The 23,569-nt window shown below is 41.0% G+C and overlaps 1 protein-coding gene and 1 long non-coding RNA gene across 14 annotated transcripts in view; one reads left to right on the top strand and one right to left on the bottom strand.

Annotated features, from left to right (window-relative positions):
* The window catches only part of LOC129705714 (uncharacterized protein C11orf24 homolog), a 35,599-nt gene extending 22,825 nt beyond the window's left edge, over window positions 1–12,774 (top strand). For 3 of the 5 annotated variants that reach the window (XM_055649458.1, XM_055649461.1, XM_055649460.1), the window contains 3 exons: window positions 6,495–6,736; window positions 10,557–10,679; window positions 11,471–12,774. In XM_055649458.1, the coding sequence (XP_055505433.1) occupies window positions 6,577–6,736; window positions 10,557–10,679; window positions 11,471–12,444 (1,257 nt within the window). In that variant the 5' untranslated portion in view covers window positions 6,495–6,576 and the 3' untranslated portion in view covers window positions 12,445–12,774. Of the gene's footprint in view, window positions 1–5,728; window positions 5,819–6,494; window positions 6,737–10,556; window positions 10,680–11,470 lie in introns of all 5 variants that reach the window. The other 2 variants (XM_055649459.1, XM_055649462.1) reach the window with 1 other exon arrangement.
* LOC129705716 (uncharacterized) overlaps window positions 3,481–23,569 on the bottom strand; it is an 89,890-nt gene continuing 69,801 nt past the window's right edge. For all 9 annotated transcript variants that reach the window (XR_008724950.1, XR_008724952.1, XR_008724949.1 and 6 more), the window contains 3 exons: window positions 15,829–16,144; window positions 8,761–8,816; window positions 3,481–4,744 (listed from right to left, as the gene is read on the bottom strand). This is a non-coding gene — a long non-coding RNA (uncharacterized LOC129705716). The remainder of the gene's footprint in view (window positions 4,745–8,760; window positions 8,817–15,828; window positions 16,145–23,569) is intronic.

Below are 23,569 nucleotides of genomic sequence, written 5' to 3' on the forward strand. Positions count from 1 at the left end.
CCTGCAGTTCCTTGTTTCTACATCGAAGCTGGGATTTTATGCTACAATTGTTCAAGATGTTGGTGAGGCCGCATTTGGAGTAGTGTGTTCAGTTTTTGTAACCTGCTACAGGAAAGATGCCATTTAGCTGGAAATAGTGCAAAGACGATTTGTGAGGACGTTGCCAGGACTTGAGGGCCTGAGTTTTAGGGAGAGGTAGGGCAGGTTAGGACTTTATTTCTAAGAATACAGGAGGATGAGGGGTGATCTTATAGAGGTGCATGGGATCGTGAGTGGGATAGGATGAATGTGCACAACTTTTTCTCTTGGAAGGTGATGGGAATGTGGAACGAGCAGAGGAAACTTCATGAGAAGCAGGTAGAGAAAATAAAATTTGAAGGAAATTGTTCGTCCGAAAGGAATATTTGGGATTTTAGATGGTGGGAAAGACGATAGTAGACAGGTGTTGCACCTATTCTGCTTGGATTAGAAGCTAATTTTAGGAGAGAGATAACGGTACAGGTACTCAGAGTATTGAAGGAGCAATGACTCTTTCAGAATAGTAACGGCAGAATGGAGGGGAGGGGGTGTATTTGATTAGGGTGGTTTTTAGGGTAGCATTAGGGTGGTTATGGCATCTGTTGAATGTGGAAACTGGTGAGGTGGAACGTATGTACAAGGCAGACCTGGGAGATGACCTTGGGTGGAAGAGAAAGGGTGAAAGTAGAAATGCAGGAAATGGAACAAAAAATATTCTGAAGGCTTTGACAATAACAGTAGAAAACGAAATATGGTTTGGAAGCACTTGATTAGAAATTTCAACTTCAGAAATGAAAGTGAGGAAGACAAAAAAAACTGCAGCTATGGAGTCCATCAGGGAAGGCAAGTTGGAATCCCAGCTGCCTGTAGTGAATAGATAGTCCCTTTTTTTAAACTTTAAATAATTTAAAGACCCTTCTCAACAATTTTTTGCATAGTTTTTATCACCTTGCCTGTATTTGCTGGGTTTCAGACCACCAACGCATCTTTTTGTATCAAATTACCGTTCCCCTGTCTCTATCTTGATGGCTGAAAATATCAATACTTTAAATAAAAACTAATGGCACGATGTTCAGTTCTTATTCACCTGGAGTTTTGCAACAGAGTGAACAAGTGCACCGCTTACATCAATAAGCTTATCTAGCTTTCAGCTGGGGAACATTAGATGGCCCAGAGCCAGAATGCTGCTTTTCTTCCACCTGCTAAAGAAAAATGCTGCAACCCTTTCTCGGATCAGACATTTTGTGTGTTTGGAGCGTAAGCACACGGCCACCTATTTATTTATCTGTGTAATTTCTTAATTAAGTCCTTTAGCAGTGCCATCCACAAAATATTAAAAAAAAATATTGGCAATTATATCTATAGAATCATTCTGTCAAATATAAGAATTAGGAACAGGAGCAAGTCTGCTCTGGAACCTTTAAGCCTGCTTTGTTATTCATCAAGATTGATCATATACCTCAATACCATTTTTCTGCACTATTCCTAAATTCCCTTAATATCTAGAAATTTATCAAATTCCATTTTGAATGAACTTAATGACTGAAACTTGATACCCTCGTGTAGAAAATTCCAAAGATTCACCATTCTTGCTAATAAAATGCCTCTATGCCTTAAACAGATGTTGTGTTATTTTGTGCAGAGTGTAATTTTATAATTCATTGCTTAATACGAGCTGTTTTTTGAAATATCGCTTTAGTTTTCTTAGAAAATTCATAATAGGGACGTATCCTTCTCCACTCTGTCCTGGTTATTGAGGTGGTGGGGGGAGAGGAGATAGTGGGATAAATGGGTGTGCATCCAGGTGGGGTATGTTGGACGTGCCTACAACCGATTGAGCTCAAGCCCAGGATTTAAATCAGTTTGAGGAACTGAAGTCACTGCCAAGCATTAGGGAGCCTGAGAGTTTCCTGAAAATGTATGTACCAAAGTGAGTTCATGGTAACATGAGCATGGAGAATGAATCTTCAATATGAATGCCATACGCAAACCAGCACTTCACATTAGGGACTGATGGTGGTAAATACTTTGAAGGAGAGCAGTATTCAAGATAAGACCATGGAGCAAGGAATGTACAGGTTGGGGTATAGAAGTGAGGAAGTGCAGTGTTGGAAGGGTTACTTTAACGCTCTGGAGGGTTTACTTTAAATTGGTAGGGAACCAGCATGGAGCAATGAAAAGGAGAAAAGAGTGCAGAAACGATGGGCACAGATGGTACTGGACCAAGAATTAGTGTGGGTAGGGATGAGATCTGACTGAGAAAAAGTACCACAAGGCCTAAATGAAACAATGGATAAAGTTGAAAATGCTTAGATCAGGCAACAAATGTGGAAAGAGGTACAGAGTTAACATTTTCAGATCACTGAACTTTCATCAGTAAATCCAAAATAGATTTACAGTGCCTGAACATCAAAGCACAAGGTTGGAGAGTTTTGGGTCCAATTAGCCCTGCGTTATGCCAATAAAGAAGACTCAGCTTAAATCAAAAAGACTGGGGACTAATTATGCCTGGATACAACATGTTCAAGTAAAATAGAGAATGATGAAAGGAGAGGTGTAGTTTGGATTAAGTAGAGTGTTGCAGTGATGGAGGCAGAGAAGGCCTTGGATTAGTAAAGGACAGAATCAATTTGTTTAGAATTAAGAGATAAGTTTAATTTATACATTGTATCCATCCACTCATGCAAAGTACATAAAGGACTACATTTGCCAGGAAATTTTCGATACTGGCTTGGATGAATTGGAATGAAAGATTGGCAGGAGAACCTATAATTGAACAATGGAAAGCCTATCAAGATAAGTTGATTTGGGTAAATCGCAGAATATACTCATGAGAGAGATGGGTGCAGCCGTTAAATCCTGAACTTTCCAGATAAACAGAGATTGAGAGTAGAATGAAGCAAAATGGCAGATGTCGAGCTGATACACAAAGGCAATACATGCTGATTACAGAAAGGGAAAAGGGAGACTAAAAATATGATACAGGATGAGAAATGATTGTTGACAATTATAAAAGGAAAACCAGAATTATTTTTCCAGAGTATAGCCATGAAGCAGATAGTTAAAGGAGAACTGAACCAGACCATTAACTAAAAAAGAGATTAAGGGCTTTCAGATCAATGGTGTAACCACTTTAGTTTAGTTTGGAGATACAGCATGGAAACAATCCCTTTGGGCCACCGAGTCCACGGCGACCAGCGATCCCCGCACACTGACACTGTCCTACACACACACAAGAGACAATTTACAATTTTTCTTACCATGCCAATTAGCCTACAAACCTGTACGCCTTTGGAGTGTGGGAGGAAACCAAAGCACCCGTATAAAACCCACACAGGTCACGGGGAGAACTTACAAACTCTATACAGACAACACCAGTAGTCGGGTTCGAACCTGGGTCTCTGGCGCTGTAAGGCAGCAACTCTACCGCTGCACCACCATGAATCTGAATCTGAATCTACCGCTGCACCACCATGCCGCCCTAAATATAAATATTACGTTAAAGTGCAAACATACAAGAAATCCATGGCCCAACCTATCCCTCACATTACCATTACTAACAAGCCAGGAAACCAATCCTCTTTTAATGATGAGCGTGGAGTGCATGCGAGAAGCAGCACTTGGAATACCAGAGGTGGCGGCTGAGTGAAGCTGCAGAATAGTACAACATGTGTGAAATGGTAACTAGAGCAAGCTGTAGGTAAAGGGCTAAGTAATCTTCCAATCAGATTGGAACTCTACAGTTCTACCAGAACTGGCTGTGAAAGGTGACTGGAGAAAGTGGCTACAGTTCTCCTGAAATTTCTGCTCATTCAGTACCAGATATGAACTAGAAACCTGACAAATTACTTATTCTCTTATAAGATGTCTGCATCATCTTGTTTGGGAAAAAACATGTTTTCATCCATAAGATGGAGTAAACAAAAATAACCCAAACAGTAATGGTGGGAGTTGTTTCCTATGAAACAGGATGTTTAATAGAGAGAAATTTTGACTTTATTTAACATGGCACATAAGCAAAGGCTGTAATGGAAACTGGTGCTTTCCTGCCGAGGGCACTCTTGAGTCATACACAGTTGGAAAATTTAACATAAACTCTGCCAAACTGAATTAAAGTACTCTGATGTATATGTCCAATGGTATATTTATCTTTAAGTTAAAAATAGCAAAGTCAAATATTATCTTGTGCACAACGCTTCAGAAACAGTTTAGCATTGTTCTTATTTTCTCCCGTCGCCATCATTCATCCTCCACCACCACCTCCCCATTCTTTCCACACAATTTCCTTGTAGGAATAGACACTTACTTTATATTACGTCCTTTGGCAAATGATGGACAATGAAGTGATTCACTTGTTGATATAATTTTGCTTCCTGAGAAGATTACGGAGATTCGGCATGTCGAAGAGGATTCTCCTAAACTTCTACAGGTGCACGGTAGAGAGCATTCTGACTGGTTGCATCGTGGACTGGTTCGGCTACTTGAACGTCCAGGAGCACAAAAAACTGCAAAAAGTTGTGACCACTGCCCAGACCATCACCGACTTTAACCTCCCCACCGTCGAAGGGATCTATCATAGTCGCTGCTTCAAAAAGGCAGCCAAAATCATCAAGGACCCACACCATCCTGGCCACACGCTTATCTCACCACTGCCATCAAGAAAAAGGTACAGGAGCCTGAAGACTGTAACGTCCAGGTTCAGGAACATCTTCTTCCCCACAGCCATCTGGATATTAAACACAACGAATAAGCTATGAGCTCTGAACTGCAAAAGACTATATTATTATTTGTTATTTGCACTATATTTGTTATTTATTGAACTTTTACTATTTCCCCCGTTATATACAATGTTTACATATTCACATATTCTGTTGTGCTGTAGCAAGTAAGAATTTCATTGTCCCGTCCGGGACATATGACAATAAAACACTCTTGACGGAAGCATTAAGCTTTCTTACTTCTCTTCATCAATGTTGCCAAGACTGGAAACTGATGTGAGATTATTGGTGTAAGATGCAGCAAAATTCTATTGTATTAATGGACATTCTTAGTGCAGCTGCTGTGTCAGCCTTGATATCAGGCCTTCACCAGTGTTTTAAAGGGGGATAATATTTATTCTTTAAAAAATTGAAATACACTCAATTTTGCAGGGCAGAATAAGAGCATAATTTGAAATTGGCGAATACCTTTTCACCAATGCAAGGAAAATAAAAGCACATGAATTGGAAATGGGTCACAAATGAGCACTTTCATTGTTCAGTTTCTACTTCATTTAAAGGATGTAGGTGTTGCTGCAAACATCAACATACATTGCAACTTGAAATTTACTTGAAGTAAAGTTTCAACAGAAATTTCTCGGTAAAGTTACTGCCTTACAGTGCCAGAGACCCGGGTTCGATCCTGACGATGGGTGTTTAACTGTATGGAGTTTATATGTTCTTCCCCTGATCTGTGTAAGGTTTCTCCAGGATATCTGGTTTCCTCCCACACTCCAAAAAACGTACATGTTTGTCGGTTAATTGGCTTGGTATAATTGTAAATTGTCCCTAGTGCATATAGGATGGCGCTAGTGTGCGGGGATCACTGGCCGGCGCGGACTCATGGGCCGAAGGGCCTGTTTCCTTGCTTTATCTCTAAACCAAACTAAAATTCCTTCTCAACACCTTTCTGACCTAACTCCATATTCCTTGAATGATTGTGTTTGACATAGACTCAAAAAGCTGGAGTACCTCAGCAGGGGACAAGCGGCATCTTTGGAGAGAAGGAGTGGATGACGTTTCGGGTCGAGACCCTTCTACAGGTTAGGGATAAGGGAAACGAGAGATATAGACAATGATATAGAGAGATAAAGAACAATTAATAAAATATATGCAAAAAAGTAACGATGATAAAGGATACAGGCCATTGTTAGCTGTTGGGTGAAAACGAGAAGTTAGTGTGACTTGGGTAGGGAAGGGAAGGGATAGAGAGAGGGTATGCTGGGGCTGAAGTGAGAGAAATTAACATTCATACCGCTGGGCTGTATGTAAGCTGCCCAAGCGAAATATGAGATTGACATGAGTCAGCTCTTATTGCTATACAATTTTTGTGTATCCACTGGTTATTTTTTTAGAAGGTAGACACAAAATCCTGGAGTAACTCAGAGGGACAGGCAGCATCTCTGGAGAGAATGAATGGGTGACGTTTCGGGTTGAGACCCTTCTTCAGACTGATGAAGAATTTTGGTTATTTTTTTAATTTGTTTTTTGAAAAGGGGCTAGACCCTTTTTTTCGGGTGATAGGTTTATTTTATTTCATTACCTTCAAGCTTTGTTGCCAAGCATTTTCCAATGCCTAGTAACAGCTCTGGAATTCTATTTTGAAACCTGATTCAAGGCCCGAATGGAGATAAGCTTGTGAAACTCTAGGTTTGTTGGTATGCAATACTGTATCAAAAATAATTTTGTAACCATATTATTTTATCTTTACTGTTTCAGGTTCGACAAGAAACAAACATTGTATCAATCTACCTGTGATCACCTAATACAGCAGTTCAGGCCATAAGGAATTTTCTGAAAAATGTGGACCCCTCTTGGACTCTTTCTTTATGTATCAATTTCCTTTTTAACTGAGACCTCAATGCATAATTTACAAGATAGTGGAATCCAGGTGCTAAAGTTCCGACATGTCAGTCGTGCAGAAGAATGTAACCTAACTTGTGACTCTGTAACAGATCAAGGTAAAGTATGTCATTGTGTACGTATACAATCGGCACTGGTGTTTATTAGACTTATCATGGCTAATACCCTTCTCTTTAGCAAAAATCTCAAAAGCTATCCATAAACTGAATGGAAATGGCATGGTGGGGAGGGGGTCATAAAGCATGCAAACAGGCACAGGAACTAGTCCCACTTACCTGCATTTGGCCTATATCCCTTGCAACCTCTGCTATCCATGCACAAATCCAAATGTCTTTTAAATATTTTATTGTACCTACCTCAACTACTTTCTTTCAAAGCTCGTTCCATATATCCATCACCCTCTGCATGAAAAAGTTGCACCTCAAGTTACCGTCTTTCCCCTCTCACCTTAAACCTATGCCCTATTGTTCTTGATACACCTACCCTGGAAAAAAGACACTGTGCATTCACGCTGAATATTTCCCTGATTATTTTATACACCCCTATAAGATCACCCAGAAGTCTCCTGACCTCCAAGGAATTGAGTCCCAGCTGTCTAACCTTTTCCTATAGCTCAGGCCCTCGAATCTTGGCAACATCCTTATAAATCTTCTCTGCGCTCTTTCCAGCTTAATGACATATTTCCTGTAGTAGGGTGACCAAAACTTAACACAATACTCCAACTGTGGCCTCACCTATGCCTTGTACAGCTGTAACATAATGTCCTGACTTCTATACTTAATTCCTTGACTAATGAAAGCCAATATGCCTAAAGCCACTTTTACCACACTATTTACCTGTGACGCCACTTTCAGGGAACCGTGTACTTTTACACTGCTCCACAACATTGCCCAGTACACTACCGTTCACTGTGAAGATCCTACCTTGGTTTGACTTCCCAAAATGCAACACCTCATGCTTATCTGCATTAAACTCCATTAGGCATTCCCCAGCTCCCTTGCTCAGTTGATCAAGATTATGCTGTCATTTTTGTTAACCATTTTCACTGTCTGCAATACCACCTACTTTGGCGTAATTTACAAACTTACTATTCACGCCTTGTACATTCTCGTCGCAATCATTGCTAAACATTTTGATAACAGCAATGGGCCCAGCACCAATCCCTGAGGCATACTGCTTGTTCACGAACACCACTCCAAAATACAACCCTCCACCCCACCTCCACCACTCTATATCTGCATCCAGTTAACTAGTCTCCTTGGATCTCATGCAATCTAACCTTTCAGAGCAGCCTGCCAGGTGGAACCTTATCTAAGGCCTTGCTGAAGTCCATATAGACAATGAAACCTTATCAAAGGCCTTGCTGAAGTCCACATCTACATATGGCCCTGCCCTCGTCAGTCACCTGGATTATTTATATCAAAAATTCAATCAAATTTGTGAGACACAATCTCTCATATCCCGACTATCCCTGATCAATCCAAATGTTAATATATCTTATCCTTCAGAATTCTCTCCAGCAACTTTCCTACCACAGATGTCAGGCTTTCTGGTCTATAATTTAGTTTTAGTTTAGTTTAGAGATACAGCGTGGAAACAGGCCCTCCAGCCCACCAAGTCCGCACCAACCAGCGATCCCCACACATTAACACTATCTTACACACACTAGGGACAATTTACATTTATACCAAGACAATTAACCTACAAACCTGTACGTCTTTGAAGTGTGGGAGGAAACCAAAAATTTCGGAGAAAACCCACACGATCACGGGGAGGATGTACAAACTCCGTACAGACAACACCCGTAGTCGGGATTGAACCCGGGTCTCTGGTGCTGCAAGTGCTGCATGGCAGCAACTCTACCGCTATGCCATCATGCTGCCCGGTCTGCCAGGTATAATTCCCTGGGTTTTCTTTGTAGCCCTTCTCAAATAGAGGCACAACATTAGCCAACCCTCAGTCTTCCGTCACCTCACCAATGTCTGACTTTTGTCCTCATATGAGTTTCAAATTAACTGAGTTTTAATACAAGATCATTTAACAAGATTAACAAGAAGAAGTATTTTTTAATAGAGAGTAGCCAGCCAAAAGTAATTACCAGAATTCTACATGCAGCACTTACCTGTAATCTACTCTGATGTCTTGCCAGGGTTACTCAGCTCCAGGATTCATCATAACCTGTTGGAGACAAAGTGAGAGAGATTGCCTTTGAAATCTTTTGAAATCTTGGCACCCTTTGACAGTGTTAAAATGTTAAAACTAAAATCATAAGAAAAACACTGGAGTATATAGCGCACAAAGGAAGATGGATCTTGAGAATGCCTCAGTTTTGTCCTTAAAACACGCACACTAGGCCCAACCATATTGAAATCTCTTTCTCCCTTTCGATATTTAGTTGTCCACTGTCATTCTCAACTCGAAGGGGCAGTGTAGTGAAATTGTGATCTGAACTGTTGCTTGTGGAATTACACTCTCCATTATCCTGCTTTGCCAGATAGCCACATGGTACAACTGCAAGCATGCTATTCTACACCCATTGTACCAGGTTTGATCCCCAGGCTTGATTGCAATTGTAATGAGGGATATTCTGGGCATGAGGTTACCAGCTCACAATGGTGTGCATTGTCTCCGCTGCTGATCGTCCGTAGTGCCTGTGAATAGCCAGTTTTGAGTAGCCAGGTCTGTTATGAATTAACCACATTTATCAGATATGGGTTGGGAGCAATTTTGCTCAGAATTTGTTGTCTAGCTCAATGATGGATTTTTTTGTTGCAATGATGAGGTTATGAATGGCATGTTGGCCAATTTCAGAGAAATGTTCAGAGTCAGTCACATTGTTACAGGCTTGCAGTTACATGTTTCCAACCAGTACAAGAATGCCGACCGTCTTTTCTTGATATACCTGTGTGGACCAAATGGATGTTTGCAATGACAATCCAGCAGTTCACATTTGCCATTGCTCAAGATACCCTTCACATCCAAATTATTTTAATTTCTGAGCAATGTGCATTGTGAACATGGACCAATGGGTCCCAGAGAATTTGTAGCAAAGTATAAATATTTGTCTGTGGACCTCGTGGGTGGGGACATTTTCAAGTGAATCACTGAAAGCATTTTCTCTGAAAAAAGTTAACTTTGGAATGTTTATGAAGAGTTAAAAGCAACTGCTGCCACTTTAGTGGAGAATTAGGCCTGGTAATCTTCTTCAGACATAAGTTAAGTTAAAGGTGAGTGGTGGCGAGTATAAGTACAGTCGGAATATCACAGTGGGCTCAACCAAGAGGTCTGAGTTATGGGATGGGGGTGGCTATATAAAGGGACAGCAGGACAAGTTGATTAGTAGTCAGATGCCTGATTACATCAAAAAAACAAAAAAAATTGCAGTTCTGGAAATTTAAAATAAAAACAGAAAATTCCAGAAATACTCAGCAGGTCAAGTCGCATCTGTGGAAAGAGAAGGAGAGGTCATGTTTCAGATCGAAGATGTTTCATCACAACTGGGAAGGAGACTGAGTTACAGCCTAATCTGCTGACTATTTCCAAAGATACAAAATGCTGGAGTAACTCAGCGGGACTGGCAGCATCCATCTCTGGAGAGAAGGAATTGGTGACGTTTTGGGTCGAGACCCTTCTTCAAGCTGGAGTATTTCTTGCCTGATTATTAGTCATGCAAGAGGTCCCTGTGGAACCACAGTAATGTAAAATCTTAAAGGATTAGTTGGAAGGCAAGTGAAAAATAACACTACCTCTCTTGTAAAGCAAGTTTGGAATATGAGGGATTAATTAAGTTTTAATCCTGACTGGTAGCATGAACAAAGTGTGCCACCTAAAAATAAATATGTATATTTTAAAGATATGTGCTAGTGACCATGGTAAAAACAATGCATATGATACATATTTTTCTTTTAACTGTTACAGATGGCTTGAAGTGTAATTGGGTGGTGATTGAGGATAATCAAAATATCTGTTTTTATTTACACTGTCCGGATATCTCTATCTGTAAAGGAGCAACTGTGGAAGATGTTGAAGCTTTGCAAACAGGTATGTGCAGATTCCATTCACTTTCTAACAACTTACAACTTCTCCAAAATTATGCAGGATTATTTTCATAGCTAGAAAATCTGCTGGCATTTCTTCTGTTAGTCAGCAGATCCTTTTGACTGTAAATGATTACCATGGAAATGGAATGATTGAAGTAACTTTTAATTTTCTTTTATGAAGTTAATTGTATCTGTATATGTTTATGTTTTGACTGTCTTCGACATAATTCCTTTTACCAGAGCTGAGAATTCCATTGTTACGACCAGTCAGAAGATAATTAGACCACTTCATATCTGAACGTTGTAATGATGCATTTAGTAAGAATCATCTCCTTTGATCTTTTGTTTATTTGGGTTGTGTACAATCATGCAGACTCAGTGTATGACGTATTTCAAACATAATTAGTTTAGTTTAGTATAGAGATACAGCACAGAAACAGGCCCACCGGGTCTGTACTGAATAGTGATCCCTGTATATTAACACTATCCTACACAAACTAGGGACAATTCTTTTTTACATTTACCAAGCCAATTTACCTACATTCCTGTACGTCTTTGGAGTGGGGAAGGAAACCGAAGATCTCGGCGAAAACCCATGCTGGTCACGGGGAGAATGTGCAAACTCCATACAGACGCATCCATAGTCGGGATGGAACCCGGGTCTCTGGTGCTGTAAGGCAGCAACTCTACCGCTGCGCCACCTTTACTGTTGGAAATTACATAACATGTGCCACTTCTAAGATGGCTGAGTTCACCATGTTTTGTTAACGGTTTTTTTTGTTTGTTTGCTAGGAAAAAAATCACCGATCAAGATTTTCTTGCATCGTGTACGAAGGAAAGAAAAAACTAACAACACAGCAACTGTGTCAGTAATTACCACACCAGCCATGGCCAATGAGTTATTATCAGTCAGTAATGAGTCTGCAACATTCTCAGCAGCTGCCACTAATTCAAGTACAGAGTCAAATAAAGTCACCAACGTGAACACCAATAATGCCACAGTTGCAGCAACACCATTCAGTTATACATCTAGTACTATCTCCAATACTTCAACTACCAATATTTCAACCACCTTATCATCTATAACCACAGTGATGATGACAGCCCAAACGGCAGGTAACTCAAAAACGACTTCAACACCGGCCACATCAAGAACAAACAGTATACAACTGACCACTATTAATTCATCCGAAATATCTACCGACCGTGAAAGTTCTGCACCACTTATCCATCGTGAACTAACTACACTGGTCCCAGTAGGCAGTAACAAAAGTGAATCACTGGTAACACCAAAAAATATTTCAAAGGATACTACAACTTCCTTTTGGTCTTACCTAACTACTACAAAACTGTCAAGTTCCACGCCAAAAGCAACCAAATCTTCAACAGTACAATTAACCACCGTAACCCCAACAAAAGTGCCGACAACACAACTATTCCTAGAGGCAACAACAAAGCAGAAACAAATTTGGACCGATGCACACACAATCACGGGAGGAGTATCACAGTCACCAAATATAAAAATCAGAACTACAGTTGCTTTCAATGATCAGAAGAATTATGTCTTTCCTTCAGTGCCTGCTGGAGCTCTAATCAAATATTTAGCTGACACAAGCTCATTAATGGCCATTCTAATATTTGGACTGTTGTTTTTCTTAATGAGTATTATTTTGTTTGCACATAAAGCATTTGAGAGCTACAAAAGGAAAGATTATGTGCAAGTGGATTATCTAATAAATGGAATGTATGCGGATTCAGATATGTAAGAAAAAAGAAAAGTGAAAAATATAGGAAATATATAATTATTGGATTGATTCTTTCATTGAACCGAGCACATTCGATAAACTGTGATGTGGACGAACAACAATGTGCCATAAGTTGAGGACTACTGCCTTGTCCTGGAACTTCTCGAGATGAGAAATCATTTGCGAATTTCTGATATTACGGTTGACGTCAACGTAATCATTTTGTGAGATGCACTATTTAGCTCTGACTCACTTGCAACAAAAATGTTCTCCGTAAGCCATTGTTTAAAACAAAGTTACTTTGTATTTTCGATTCAGAGATAAGTTTGCAATAAAGTTTATTTTAAACAATTCAGTAATATACTTGTCCAGCAATACAGTTGATAAAACTGTGCAATTGAACACTAAGCCATGTTCTACAGTTGCAATGTACCACTATGCAGTTTCTTGCCTTAAAATTTAATTTTTTTACCCTAAATTTCTGAAATTTAAAGCTTTTTGGGAGGTGCTTCTGTATAATTTTGAGATACCATGCATTACTTCATCAAACTATTAAACTGGTTCCAGTGTAATAACTATTGAAATACTTCTGTATCCTCTTGTGAATGCTCTGCTTTTTCTAACGCTGCATTGTTCCTTCATTGGAAGAATGAATAGGGAGCATACATTTCACAGTATTTTACATAGAATTCTTCAATGTGGGTCTTTAACTCACTGTTTGGAAGTAAAGGCAACTCAGCCTCATCATGAACAATCACAATTGTGTCGCAATTGCACACAAAGCTACAATGGAAGAATTTGGGAGGTTATTTGTGGTCTGAAGCTAGGACTAATTTTCCTAATTCATATCTCAAAATGAATAGCAGAAATTGGTTCCTAAAAAATAAACAATCAGCTTTGCTAGGTTCAACAAATGTTGCTACAATTTAGCAGAGTCTGCCCAAGACTTGGGTGTCTTAAACTAATAGGCCATTCTCACGGGGCGACTTGACGCAAGATGTAACCAGAGTGAAGTGGCCGTGGTCTAGCACGATATCACACGATATAACGGGGGGTAGATAAAGAGTTCCCACGGTACTCGGCATTTCTGTTATTTGTGCGAGTGAATGTCCGTCTCCCGAGCTTTCCCGTTAAATCTTGAATGAACATTGTGAACTGTGAAGTGTCACGTGGCACAAATGATGTCACTTTTTTTTTCACACACTATAAATATCCTCCATTGGTTGAATTGGCTCATTTGGAGACATGCCTGTACTAATGCCATGACTTTACTGCAGGAAGATGCCACATTACTTAGATGATGTTAGTTGCGCCCAAGTTTAAATTTCCAACGTGTGTTTCAGAGTAAAGAGTCAGCGCAGAATCCTTGATAATCAAAAACTGTCTGAATCAGCAAGTTAGACACAAAATGCTGGAGTAACTCAGCGAGCCAAGCAGCATCTCTGGAGAAAAGGAATAGATTCCATTTTTGGCCGGGACCCTTTTTCGGGATGATTGTAGGGGGGAACTGGAAGCAAGAAAAGACCGGGACAAATCAGGGCCAACAACAGATGACCTCAGCAGGGTATTTTGAAGAGGGGTCCCGACCCGAAATGTCGCCTAACCCTTTCCTCCAGAGATGCTGCCTGACCCACTGAGTCACTCCAGCACTTTATATTTGGTTCCCTGATAGGCCAATTGTTGACTATGGATAGTGTGATCCCCAGAGGGAACCATCGTTGCAAACCTTGGACTGGTTAACCGACATTTACTGCATGGGGGAGAGGGGGAGGGGGGAGAGAGAGAGTGTGTAAGTTACCTAAAATTAAATAATTCAATGTTCATAGTGAACACAGACACAAAATGTTGGAGTAACTCAATGGGTCAGGCAACATATCTGGAGAAAATGAACAGGTGGCGTTTGTGTCTATCTTCGGTAAAAACCAGCATCCACAGTTCCTTCCTGCACAATGGATCTCAGTGTCGGTCTCTGACTCCCGTTGGCAGGCCATTCGGCCCACAGCCCGCCCAGCGATGACTAACCCATGTCACAGGGGGATGGTGTGAAGGCGGAGTTAGACAGAGCTTGATTAATGTTACGGTTGGGGAATGGGCCATAATATGGCCAGGGAAACGCTGTTATTCATGATGCCCCCTCCGCCCTTTCCCAGCTGTTCTCAATCGCACCCCTGGCCACACAAAAATTTATACTTTAAGAAGGAATACACGGAACATTTAAACTCAGAACACTTCTAACAGAGTGAGCCATATGAGCACTTTGATCATTCTCCCTATATTTGCATTTGACAAAATAGTCAGAAAAAAATGTTTAAAAGTGTTCATACCTTTTGCTAGGCCTAATTGGCCCTTACCTCTGCGAAAATAGTCTGATATTCGTAGGTGAAATGTCACCAACAATAATTGATTCTTTTATTAATTGACTAATAATTGACTCTATTAGTGGAAAGATGCAATTCTGATCTAATATTATCAATGCCTCTGTCTTTGGAAGCAACACCAGCAATTTATTAAATCTGACTACATGCGGCACAGTGGTAGAGTTGCTGCCTCACAGCCCCAGAGACCGGGGTTCGATCCTGACCATGGGTGCAGTCTGTATGGAGTTTGTATGCTCTCCCTGTGACCGCGCGGGTTTTCTCCGAGTGCACCGGTTTCCTCTCACACTCCAGAGATTACAGGTTTGTAAGTTAATCGGCTTCGGTAACATTGTAAAATTGTCCCTGGAGTGTATAAGAATAGGTAGTCGGCGCGGACTGGGTGGGCCGAAGGGCCTGTTTCCGTGCTATATCTCTAAAATCTGAAGTTAGGTAATGTCTAAAGGAACTGCAGATGCTGGTTAATACGCACAAAAGGACACAAAATGTTGGTGTAACTCAGCAGGTAAGTCAGATCTGGGAAGAAAAACATAAAAAGCTGGAGTAAGTCAGCGGGTCAGGCAGCATCTCTGGAGAAAAAGAATAGGTGGCGATTCGAATCGGAACCCTTCTTCAGACATCCTAATCAGAATTTAGTCTGAAGATGTGTCTCGTCCCGAAACATCACCTATTTTTCTCCAGAGATGCTGCTTGACTCGCTGAGTTACTCCAGCTTTTTGTGTCTTCGGTTTAAACCAGCATGTGCAGTTCACTCCTTACACAGGTCTCTGGAGAACATTGATTGGTAGCGTTCCGGACCCTGCTTCGGAAAGGCATCGATCGCTAGTTGGCGAGGACTCCGAGCTGTATCTCTCAAAGAAGTACGTGAAAAATTTCTCACGGACCATAAAAATGCGGGACCTTTCAGTAAAGTCCCTTTTAAAGATTATAGTTATTTTATTAACATAACTCATGAATAAGTTGATGTCCATATGCGGATGCAAATCTTTATTTTTTAAATTCAATCCCAGAGAAGACAATTTTTACTCACCTTCTGTCCCCTCTGTCCAGCTTCCGGGTTCACCGTTCGCAGGAGTTCCCATGGTAAACGCAAGAGTTATTACGGATATCGCACTGGCCACTACGTCCATATAATGTTGCAATGTTCAACCACAAGTGTACAAGTCACTCTTGGAGAAATTCAAGCTTGCTTGAATTTTCTCCCGAGTCACCAAGTTACACGAGTATCTGCCGTTAGCGCCACGGTGGTCCACGGTGGTCCACGAATGCCGTACGGTTATCGCACGAGGTTCCCACGATGTTCAACTCTGGTTAACTCTTGCATCAAGTCGCCCCGTGAGAATGGCCTATAAGAAAAAGAAAAACTTGAACCTGGCCGTCTCTAGCTAACCACTTTCTTGTTGCTTCGGTGGATAAGAAACAGTTATGGACTTGAATTTACCCAAATGGCATCTTTATGTATCCTCAGTTGAAGCACAAAAGGACACAAAGAGTCGGAGAAACACAGCGGGTCAGGCAGCATCTCAGAAGAACATGGATCAGTGACGTTTTGGGTGATTCTAGAGGGGGCAGGGGGGGGCGGCGGGAAGAAAGCTGAAAAAGGGGAGAGGCAGGACAAAACGTGGCAGGTCAACATAGGCAAGGGGAGTGCCTTGATAAGCAGATGGGCCAGAGATAAGAACAAAGGTGTGTGATAGGTTCAAATCCCTCTTTCCTGTGTCAAAATATTGCCTGTCCCTTTTTCCAGCTTTCTTCTCCCCCCCTCCCACCATACAATCAGCCTGAAGAAATGTCTCGACCCGAAACGTCACCTATCCATTTTCTCCGCTAAACCTGTGTCCTTTTGTGTATTAACTAGCATCTGCAGTTCTTTATTGCTACAGTTGAAGCCTAATATAATAACCTCTTGTGAAACAGTAGGAGGTTAAATGATAAAGTTAACATGCACACGTCTTACATCCTTCACCATGTTCAGACCTGTATTATCTACAAACTAACACTAATTTTGTGTAATCTTCAACAATTTAAATTTTTACAATGTAGCAAGTCATTGACTGCAAGGGACAGTTGAAAATTAAGATCTCTACTATATGTAGAAACCACGCGAAGACATTGTATACAAGAGAAGGTTTGGGGGAATATCTAATCTAGCAGTCATTTGGCTATTTTATAGTTATGGTGATATTTTATTACTTCATATTAAAAGTTGAAGGATGGAGCCAAGACATTATTACTTTTTGAATTTTTTAAAATATATCTGTAATTAGTGTGACTCCATAATTGAAGCAAGAAATAAACATAAATTCTTAAAAACTTCAAAAGGCAGCCTGAAAGAACATTATAGCCAATTGACCATTTAGCCCATTCAATAATCATTTCTCAAACAAGTCATGATTAGTAAGTTACAAGGCATGATTAGTGAGTTTGCAGGTGACACACAAGCGGGTGTTATTGTAGTTAGTGAAGATAATTAACAAAAATTACAGCAAAACCTTGATCAGCCGCACAATTGAGCCAAGGAATGACTAATGAAGTTTAATGCAAATAAATGTGAGAAACTGCATTTTGGAAAGACAAGGGCAGGATCTTCACAGTCAAGGGCAGAGTGTTGTGAAGCAGAGGTTTTTTTTTAAAAGAGTTACAGCAAAAGAGTGCCCACCAAGTCCGCACCGATCAGCCCGTACACTAGTTCTATCCTAAACACTCGGGACCATTTACAGAAGCCATTTAACCTGCACTGCTCTGGAATGTGGGATGAAACCGTAGCACCCAGAGAAAACCCCATGGTGAACATAGAGAACAGGGAGAACATACAAATGCTTCCACGCTTTATCTCTTTAAAAAGTTTAGGAATGTAAACTGTTTAGTTCCTTTGTCAAGTGTACCTCACAATAATCACCATTTGCAGAAAAGTGTTCTAAGTTCCTACGATTCATTGCATTTAGAAATGTTTTAGAACTTAATTCCTGAAAACATTCTAACTATGTTCCCGAATCCAGGACTTATCATGCAGCAGCATTTTTCCTCTATCCTATTCCACTTAACTCTTGAAATCATTAATTAACTCATCCCTTGTATTCCAGGCAATAGAATAATAGTTTCTCAAAGCTACTATTTTCATTCCAGGAGACATAGGAGAAGAATTGGGCCACTCGTCCCATCGTGTCTGCTCTGCCATTTGATCATGGCTGATCGATTTTTCACTCTCAACTGTTCTGCCTTCTCCTTGTAACCTTTGACACCCTTACTAATCAAGAACCTCGTCCTTTTAAACTCCAGCGAGTACAGGCCCAGAGCCATCAAACACTCCTCATACATTAACCTAATCATCCCTGGAATCATTCCTCAGGACCCTCTCTAATGTCAGCACATCCTTCCTCAGATATGGGGTTCACAACTGCTCACAATATTCCAAATGTGGTCTGACCAGCACCTTATAAATCATCAGCATTACATCCTTGCTTTAATATTTAAATCTTCTCGAAATGACTTCTGACATTGCATCTGCCTTCCTTACGACGACTCAACCAGCAATTATAATTTTTAATTATTTCTTAACCTTTGTCTCATTCACACCACTAATGCTGTCCACACACCTTTTGCCTCTGAATCCAATACCCCAATTACCCCTGAAAACCACTCTCATCACTGTGGAAGGTCTGCACTCTTCCAATTATCATTTTCAATTATCATTCCAGTTATTCTACCGTGTACTCCATATAGATATGCTTTCCAAACAGTTCATAGTACTTCTGATGAGGTGGAACATGGAGATTTGTAAATATAAACGTACAGTAATTGTATTCCCCTCACATACAGGTCCTGCAGTTATAAAGATCATTATTCCACTGTTATTTTCTGAACCTCTCCATGCTATTTTAATGATCTGCATTCATGAGCTGCCATGCTTCCTTCCAGTGTTACAAAATTTTGAGATTTTGAAAATCAAGTCTGCAATTTATCCTATCAGATAAAGCATAAAAAGAAGTTTAATTTGACACCTAATTCACTTTCATATCTTCAGTATTAAAAAAGTTATGGCCATTTTCATACTCGGAAATTAGCATCTTGTTCCCTATTGCTTTTCCATTGACTTAACACAAAGGTTGTGATCAAGGACAGTCAAATGGCCATAACTTTATTAAAAATTAAGAGAATTGAAATAAATTTCAGTTATTATAGATAGAAGCATTCTGAAACAAATATTAAACAATCTTACTTGGATGACCTGAAATTAAAGCATATAATTAGTTAGTTACCCAATTGTAGCTAATTTCAAAATTCAATTACTAGATCTAAACATCTATCCATTTCTTAAGAAAAGATTTACATGTTTAAATAGCCTAAGTGTCCAAAGAACATTCACACAAGAATTCACAATACAACATGATTTTTAAATCTCATTGTCATTAATTTAAAGGCCAATTGGAAGGAATTTAGTGTTTAATTGCTGTAATTTAATGGCCATTTAAATCAGCTTGCGAGTGGAATTTTGTGGAACGCGCTGGTTTGGAACGTTGCTATTGCAGTGATTTTGAAACCCATGTCGGCATGAAAAATACTGCCTGTTTGGATGGGCCCCCAAGTCACCTTCTAGCAACTTAAAATTTTGAATAAAGGGGTCTTAAGAAGCACTTTTTAATGTAAAAATAAACAGCCTTTCTTGCCTTGTCCCCTACATGAGTTCTGTCCCGTTGTCGGCGTTTACGGCTTTAGAGGATGATTTTTAATCTACTATAGTAATTAAATAATCCAATTTAGTTTAAAAATAACTGCAGCGAACGAATTTCGCAGCGATGTTTCATCAGCAACTAAGCAGGCTGAACAACCTCGATTTCAATAGCCTAGAGAAAACGGCGTTTTAAACGTGCCCCCTCTCAAAGGCACCAAAGTCGCGCACACCAGCAGCGGCAGAACTGCAGCGCCGCTGAAGGTAAGTTTTGCAACATACCTACTTCCAGTTTTTCACCATCTTGTGTGCAATTGACTCGATTGTTTAGGGTAATGGGGAGAATAATGCAAAATCCTGAACATTTAGTGTAAAATACACCAAAACTACTTAAAAGGACACCAAGCGCATTCATTAATACTTTTCAGTTTATCCACATGAAATACAAATCAAGAAGAATTTTAACTAAGGAGCAGTTCTGCATGTCTGAAGAAGGGTCTCGACCCGAAACGTCACGCATTCCTTCTCTTCAGGGATGCTGCTTGTCCTGCTGAGTTACTCCAGCATTTTGTGTCTACCTGTAATTCATGTGCTCCAGCCAGGAAAGAGTGTAGCTACCCAAAAGTTCCAACTGAAATAGAGGTTCCACTAGAACTCCAGCCAGGTTGGGAGCAGCTGCTCCAAAGCTCCAGGCAGAATAGAGTGGGCCAACACCAACATTCCAACTGTGCAAGGCTGTCTGATCAGAGTTCCAACCAGGTTTGAAAAACCTGCCCCAATACTGCAGCTGGAAGGGAGCCGACCTTCCATGGATTCTAGTCATGAGAGTAGTTTGCGGGAGTCATTTGGGGTAGTAGGTTCAGAGACAAATGGTGTGGGGGAGGCATTAGTGGTGTGAATGAGACAAAGGTTAAAAAAATAATTAAAATCATTAAAATAAACTTAAAATAATCAAAAATGTAAAAAACGCAGCAGGTATAGCCAAGAAAGAACACGCAGCAAATACAATTCAAGTGTGTCTTACTTTTCAAACTTGGATAGTATGATTATTACAGTTGCCAGTTACACTTTTGTTTGAGTACTGTTGAACTACAACTTTGCTTGATCAGCCATTTTTCTGATATTTTCATCAAATTCTAATTTATCAAAATCACCATATAATTTCTTTGAAGGATTAATTGTCTAATCATTTTTAATATTGCACATGTAACAAAGAGCTGCCTTGTACATATTTCTATAGCACCACATAGTGGTCAAAAATATTTTTATAATCTGAAATATTTTAGGTTAGTGAGCAAAAAAAATAGTGCAACCTTTTTCCAAGTAACAAAAATAACCTGCGTAAAACAACATCTCTAAATTATTGCAATTTTCACACTTTGCGTGAATTGCAAAAGTACTTTCAGAGAGAGCTAGATAAGGCTCTTGAAGATAGCAGAATCAGGGGATATGGGGAGAAGGCAGGAACAGGGTACTGATTGTGGATAATCAGCCATGATCACATTGAATGGCGGTGCAGGCTCGAGGGCCGAATGGCCTACTCCTGCAACTATTGTCTATTGTCTATTTGCTTCCTTTCTCCTGTTCCAACTCTTGCTCCAAGTTCAGGGTTCAAAGTCATCTGGACATTTTCAGCCGTTATTCGGCTTGCTTCATTCAATTAGATGTAACGTCATTCCTACCCTATTCTTCTTTCATAAGATGGATAATCTATTACATCTATCTACAGCTCTCCACCCCCTGCCCCCACACCCCTCCCCTCCCCTCACCCCTCCCCCCCCACCCCCTCCCCCCCACACCCCAACCCACTGCCACACACCCCTCACAATCCTCCCCCTGCCCACCCCCCCCTGCCCACACATACCCCCCCACACACCCCATCAACCCAGACAACCCCTCTTCCCACACATACCCCCCTCCCACAATCCCTCCCCCCCACAACCCCTCACCCCACACACACCCCACCCCCACACCCCCCCCCCACACACACCCCCACATGGGCCCCCCACACACCCCCCCAAATCCACACCCCGCCACAATGCCCCCCGCCCACACACACTACCTCTCCCCCCCCCACCCCCCCCCCCCCCCCCCCCCCCCCACACACACACACCTCCCATGGTGACTTGGTCCCACTTAGTCTAGTATATTACTAAAACTCTCATCTTGTTTGTTTCTATTTATCTATCTATGCGCGCGTATGTGACCCCGGAACTATGCCAAAACAGTACACAATAGCGCTAACAATATTTGCATCACCTTACTCACAATTGTCCTGTGGTGGTATGTGTCAAGTTTTGTTCAGATTGATTTCACAAGTTATTTCATATTTGAAAAAAATTTAAATCAAAATTTGAGAAAAAATCTTCCTTCTGCAGCTTCATAATGGGATTGTAACCCTACCAGCTGCAATGTTGCAATCCTGGGACACTCAGTCCTGCAATGTTGCAATCCATTTTTTTATATTCCTGGCAAGAATTATATTCCTGGCAGCATGGAGCATATTTTTAAAAATATTTTAAAGTCACTGTATACTGATTTTTATTTTGTTTAAAATGAGTGAAGATGAATAAGGCAAAATGAGAAGCCCCTGCGCAGTTGGGGGCTATGGGGGGATGGTGGAATATTGCTTTGGGGGAATGGGTTATGTTAGGGAAACTATTGAGTGGTGGAATATTGCATTGGGGGAAGGGTTGCGTTGGGTGACCAGGCCTCTATCTATCTATCTATCTATCTATCTATCTATCTATCTATCTATCTATCTATCTATCTATCTATCTATCTATCTATCTATATATCTATATATCTATCTATCTATATCTATCTATCCGACTGGACTATTGCAACTCACTTCTCCTTGGCATCAGCTCCACCTACATCAACCGACTCCAACTGGTCCAGAACGCAGCCGCCCGACTCATCACCAATACCAAATCCTGGCATCACATCACTCCAGTCCTCAAACAACTTCACTGGCTTCCCATCTCCCACCGGATCACCTACAAAATCCTGATCCTCACCTACAAAGCCCTCCACCATCTGGCCCCCCCATATCTCACTGACGTCCTCTCCCCCTACCAACCCTCACGGTCCCTCAGATCCACATCAGCTGGTCTCCTCTCCATCCACAAGTCCAACCTCCGCAGTTTTGGGGACAGAGCCTTCTCCAGGGCAGCTCCCAGGCTCTGGAACTCCCTCCCCCAACTGATCCGCAATTCCGTGTCCCTCACCATTTTCCATTCCCGCCTCAAGACCCATCTCTTCACCGCTGCCTATCCTTAGCCCCACGTGCCGTCCCTTTTAATCTGTGCATTAAGTGCCGCATACTGTGTTTTGTATTGAATTCTGTATTTACTTTGTATACTAGTCATGTCTTTACTATTTATTTCATTCCCCTTACATGTTTTTCCTCTACCTGCTTTCCAAAAAGTCGAAGATACCAAGTCAAGTCAAGTCAGGTTTATTCATCACATACACATACGAGATGTGCAGTGAAATGAAAAGTGGCAATGCTTGCGGATTGTGCAAAAAAACTACAAAACAGAATGGAATAGAAACACATATTACATATTTGTGGGAGGAAAAAAAGAAAAAAACGCAATTTTAAAAAGACACCACACAACAGTAAATTGGTACAGTAAAGTTAGTCCCTGGTGAGACAGGAGTTTACAGTCCTAATGGCCTCTGGGAAGAAACCCCTTCTTATCCTCTCCGTTTTCACAGCATGGCAACGGAGGAATTTGCCTGAACGTAGCTGCTGCAACAGTCCGTTGCTGGGGTGGAAGGGGTCTCCCATGATCTTGTTGGCTCTCGAGTTGCACCTTCTGATGTATAGTTCCTGCAGGGGGGCGAGTGTAGTTCCTGAGTTTGGTCGAACGCACTACTCTCTGCAGAGCCTTCTTGTCCTGGGCAGAGCAGTTCCCAAACCAAATTGTGATGTTTCCGGACAAGATGCTTTCCACAGCTGCTGAGTAGAAGCACTGGAGGATCCTCAGAGACACTCTGAATTTCCTCAATTGCCTGAAGTGTAAAGGCGCTGCCTTGCCTTACTCATCAGTGCTGCAGCGTGTGATGTCCATGTCAAATCCTCTGAGATGTGGAC

The sequence above is a fragment of the Leucoraja erinacea genome, chromosome 18, assembly GCF_028641065.1.
Source record: "Leucoraja erinacea ecotype New England chromosome 18, Leri_hhj_1, whole genome shotgun sequence".
Taxonomy (NCBI): Eukaryota; Metazoa; Chordata; class Chondrichthyes; order Rajiformes; family Rajidae; genus Leucoraja; species Leucoraja erinaceus.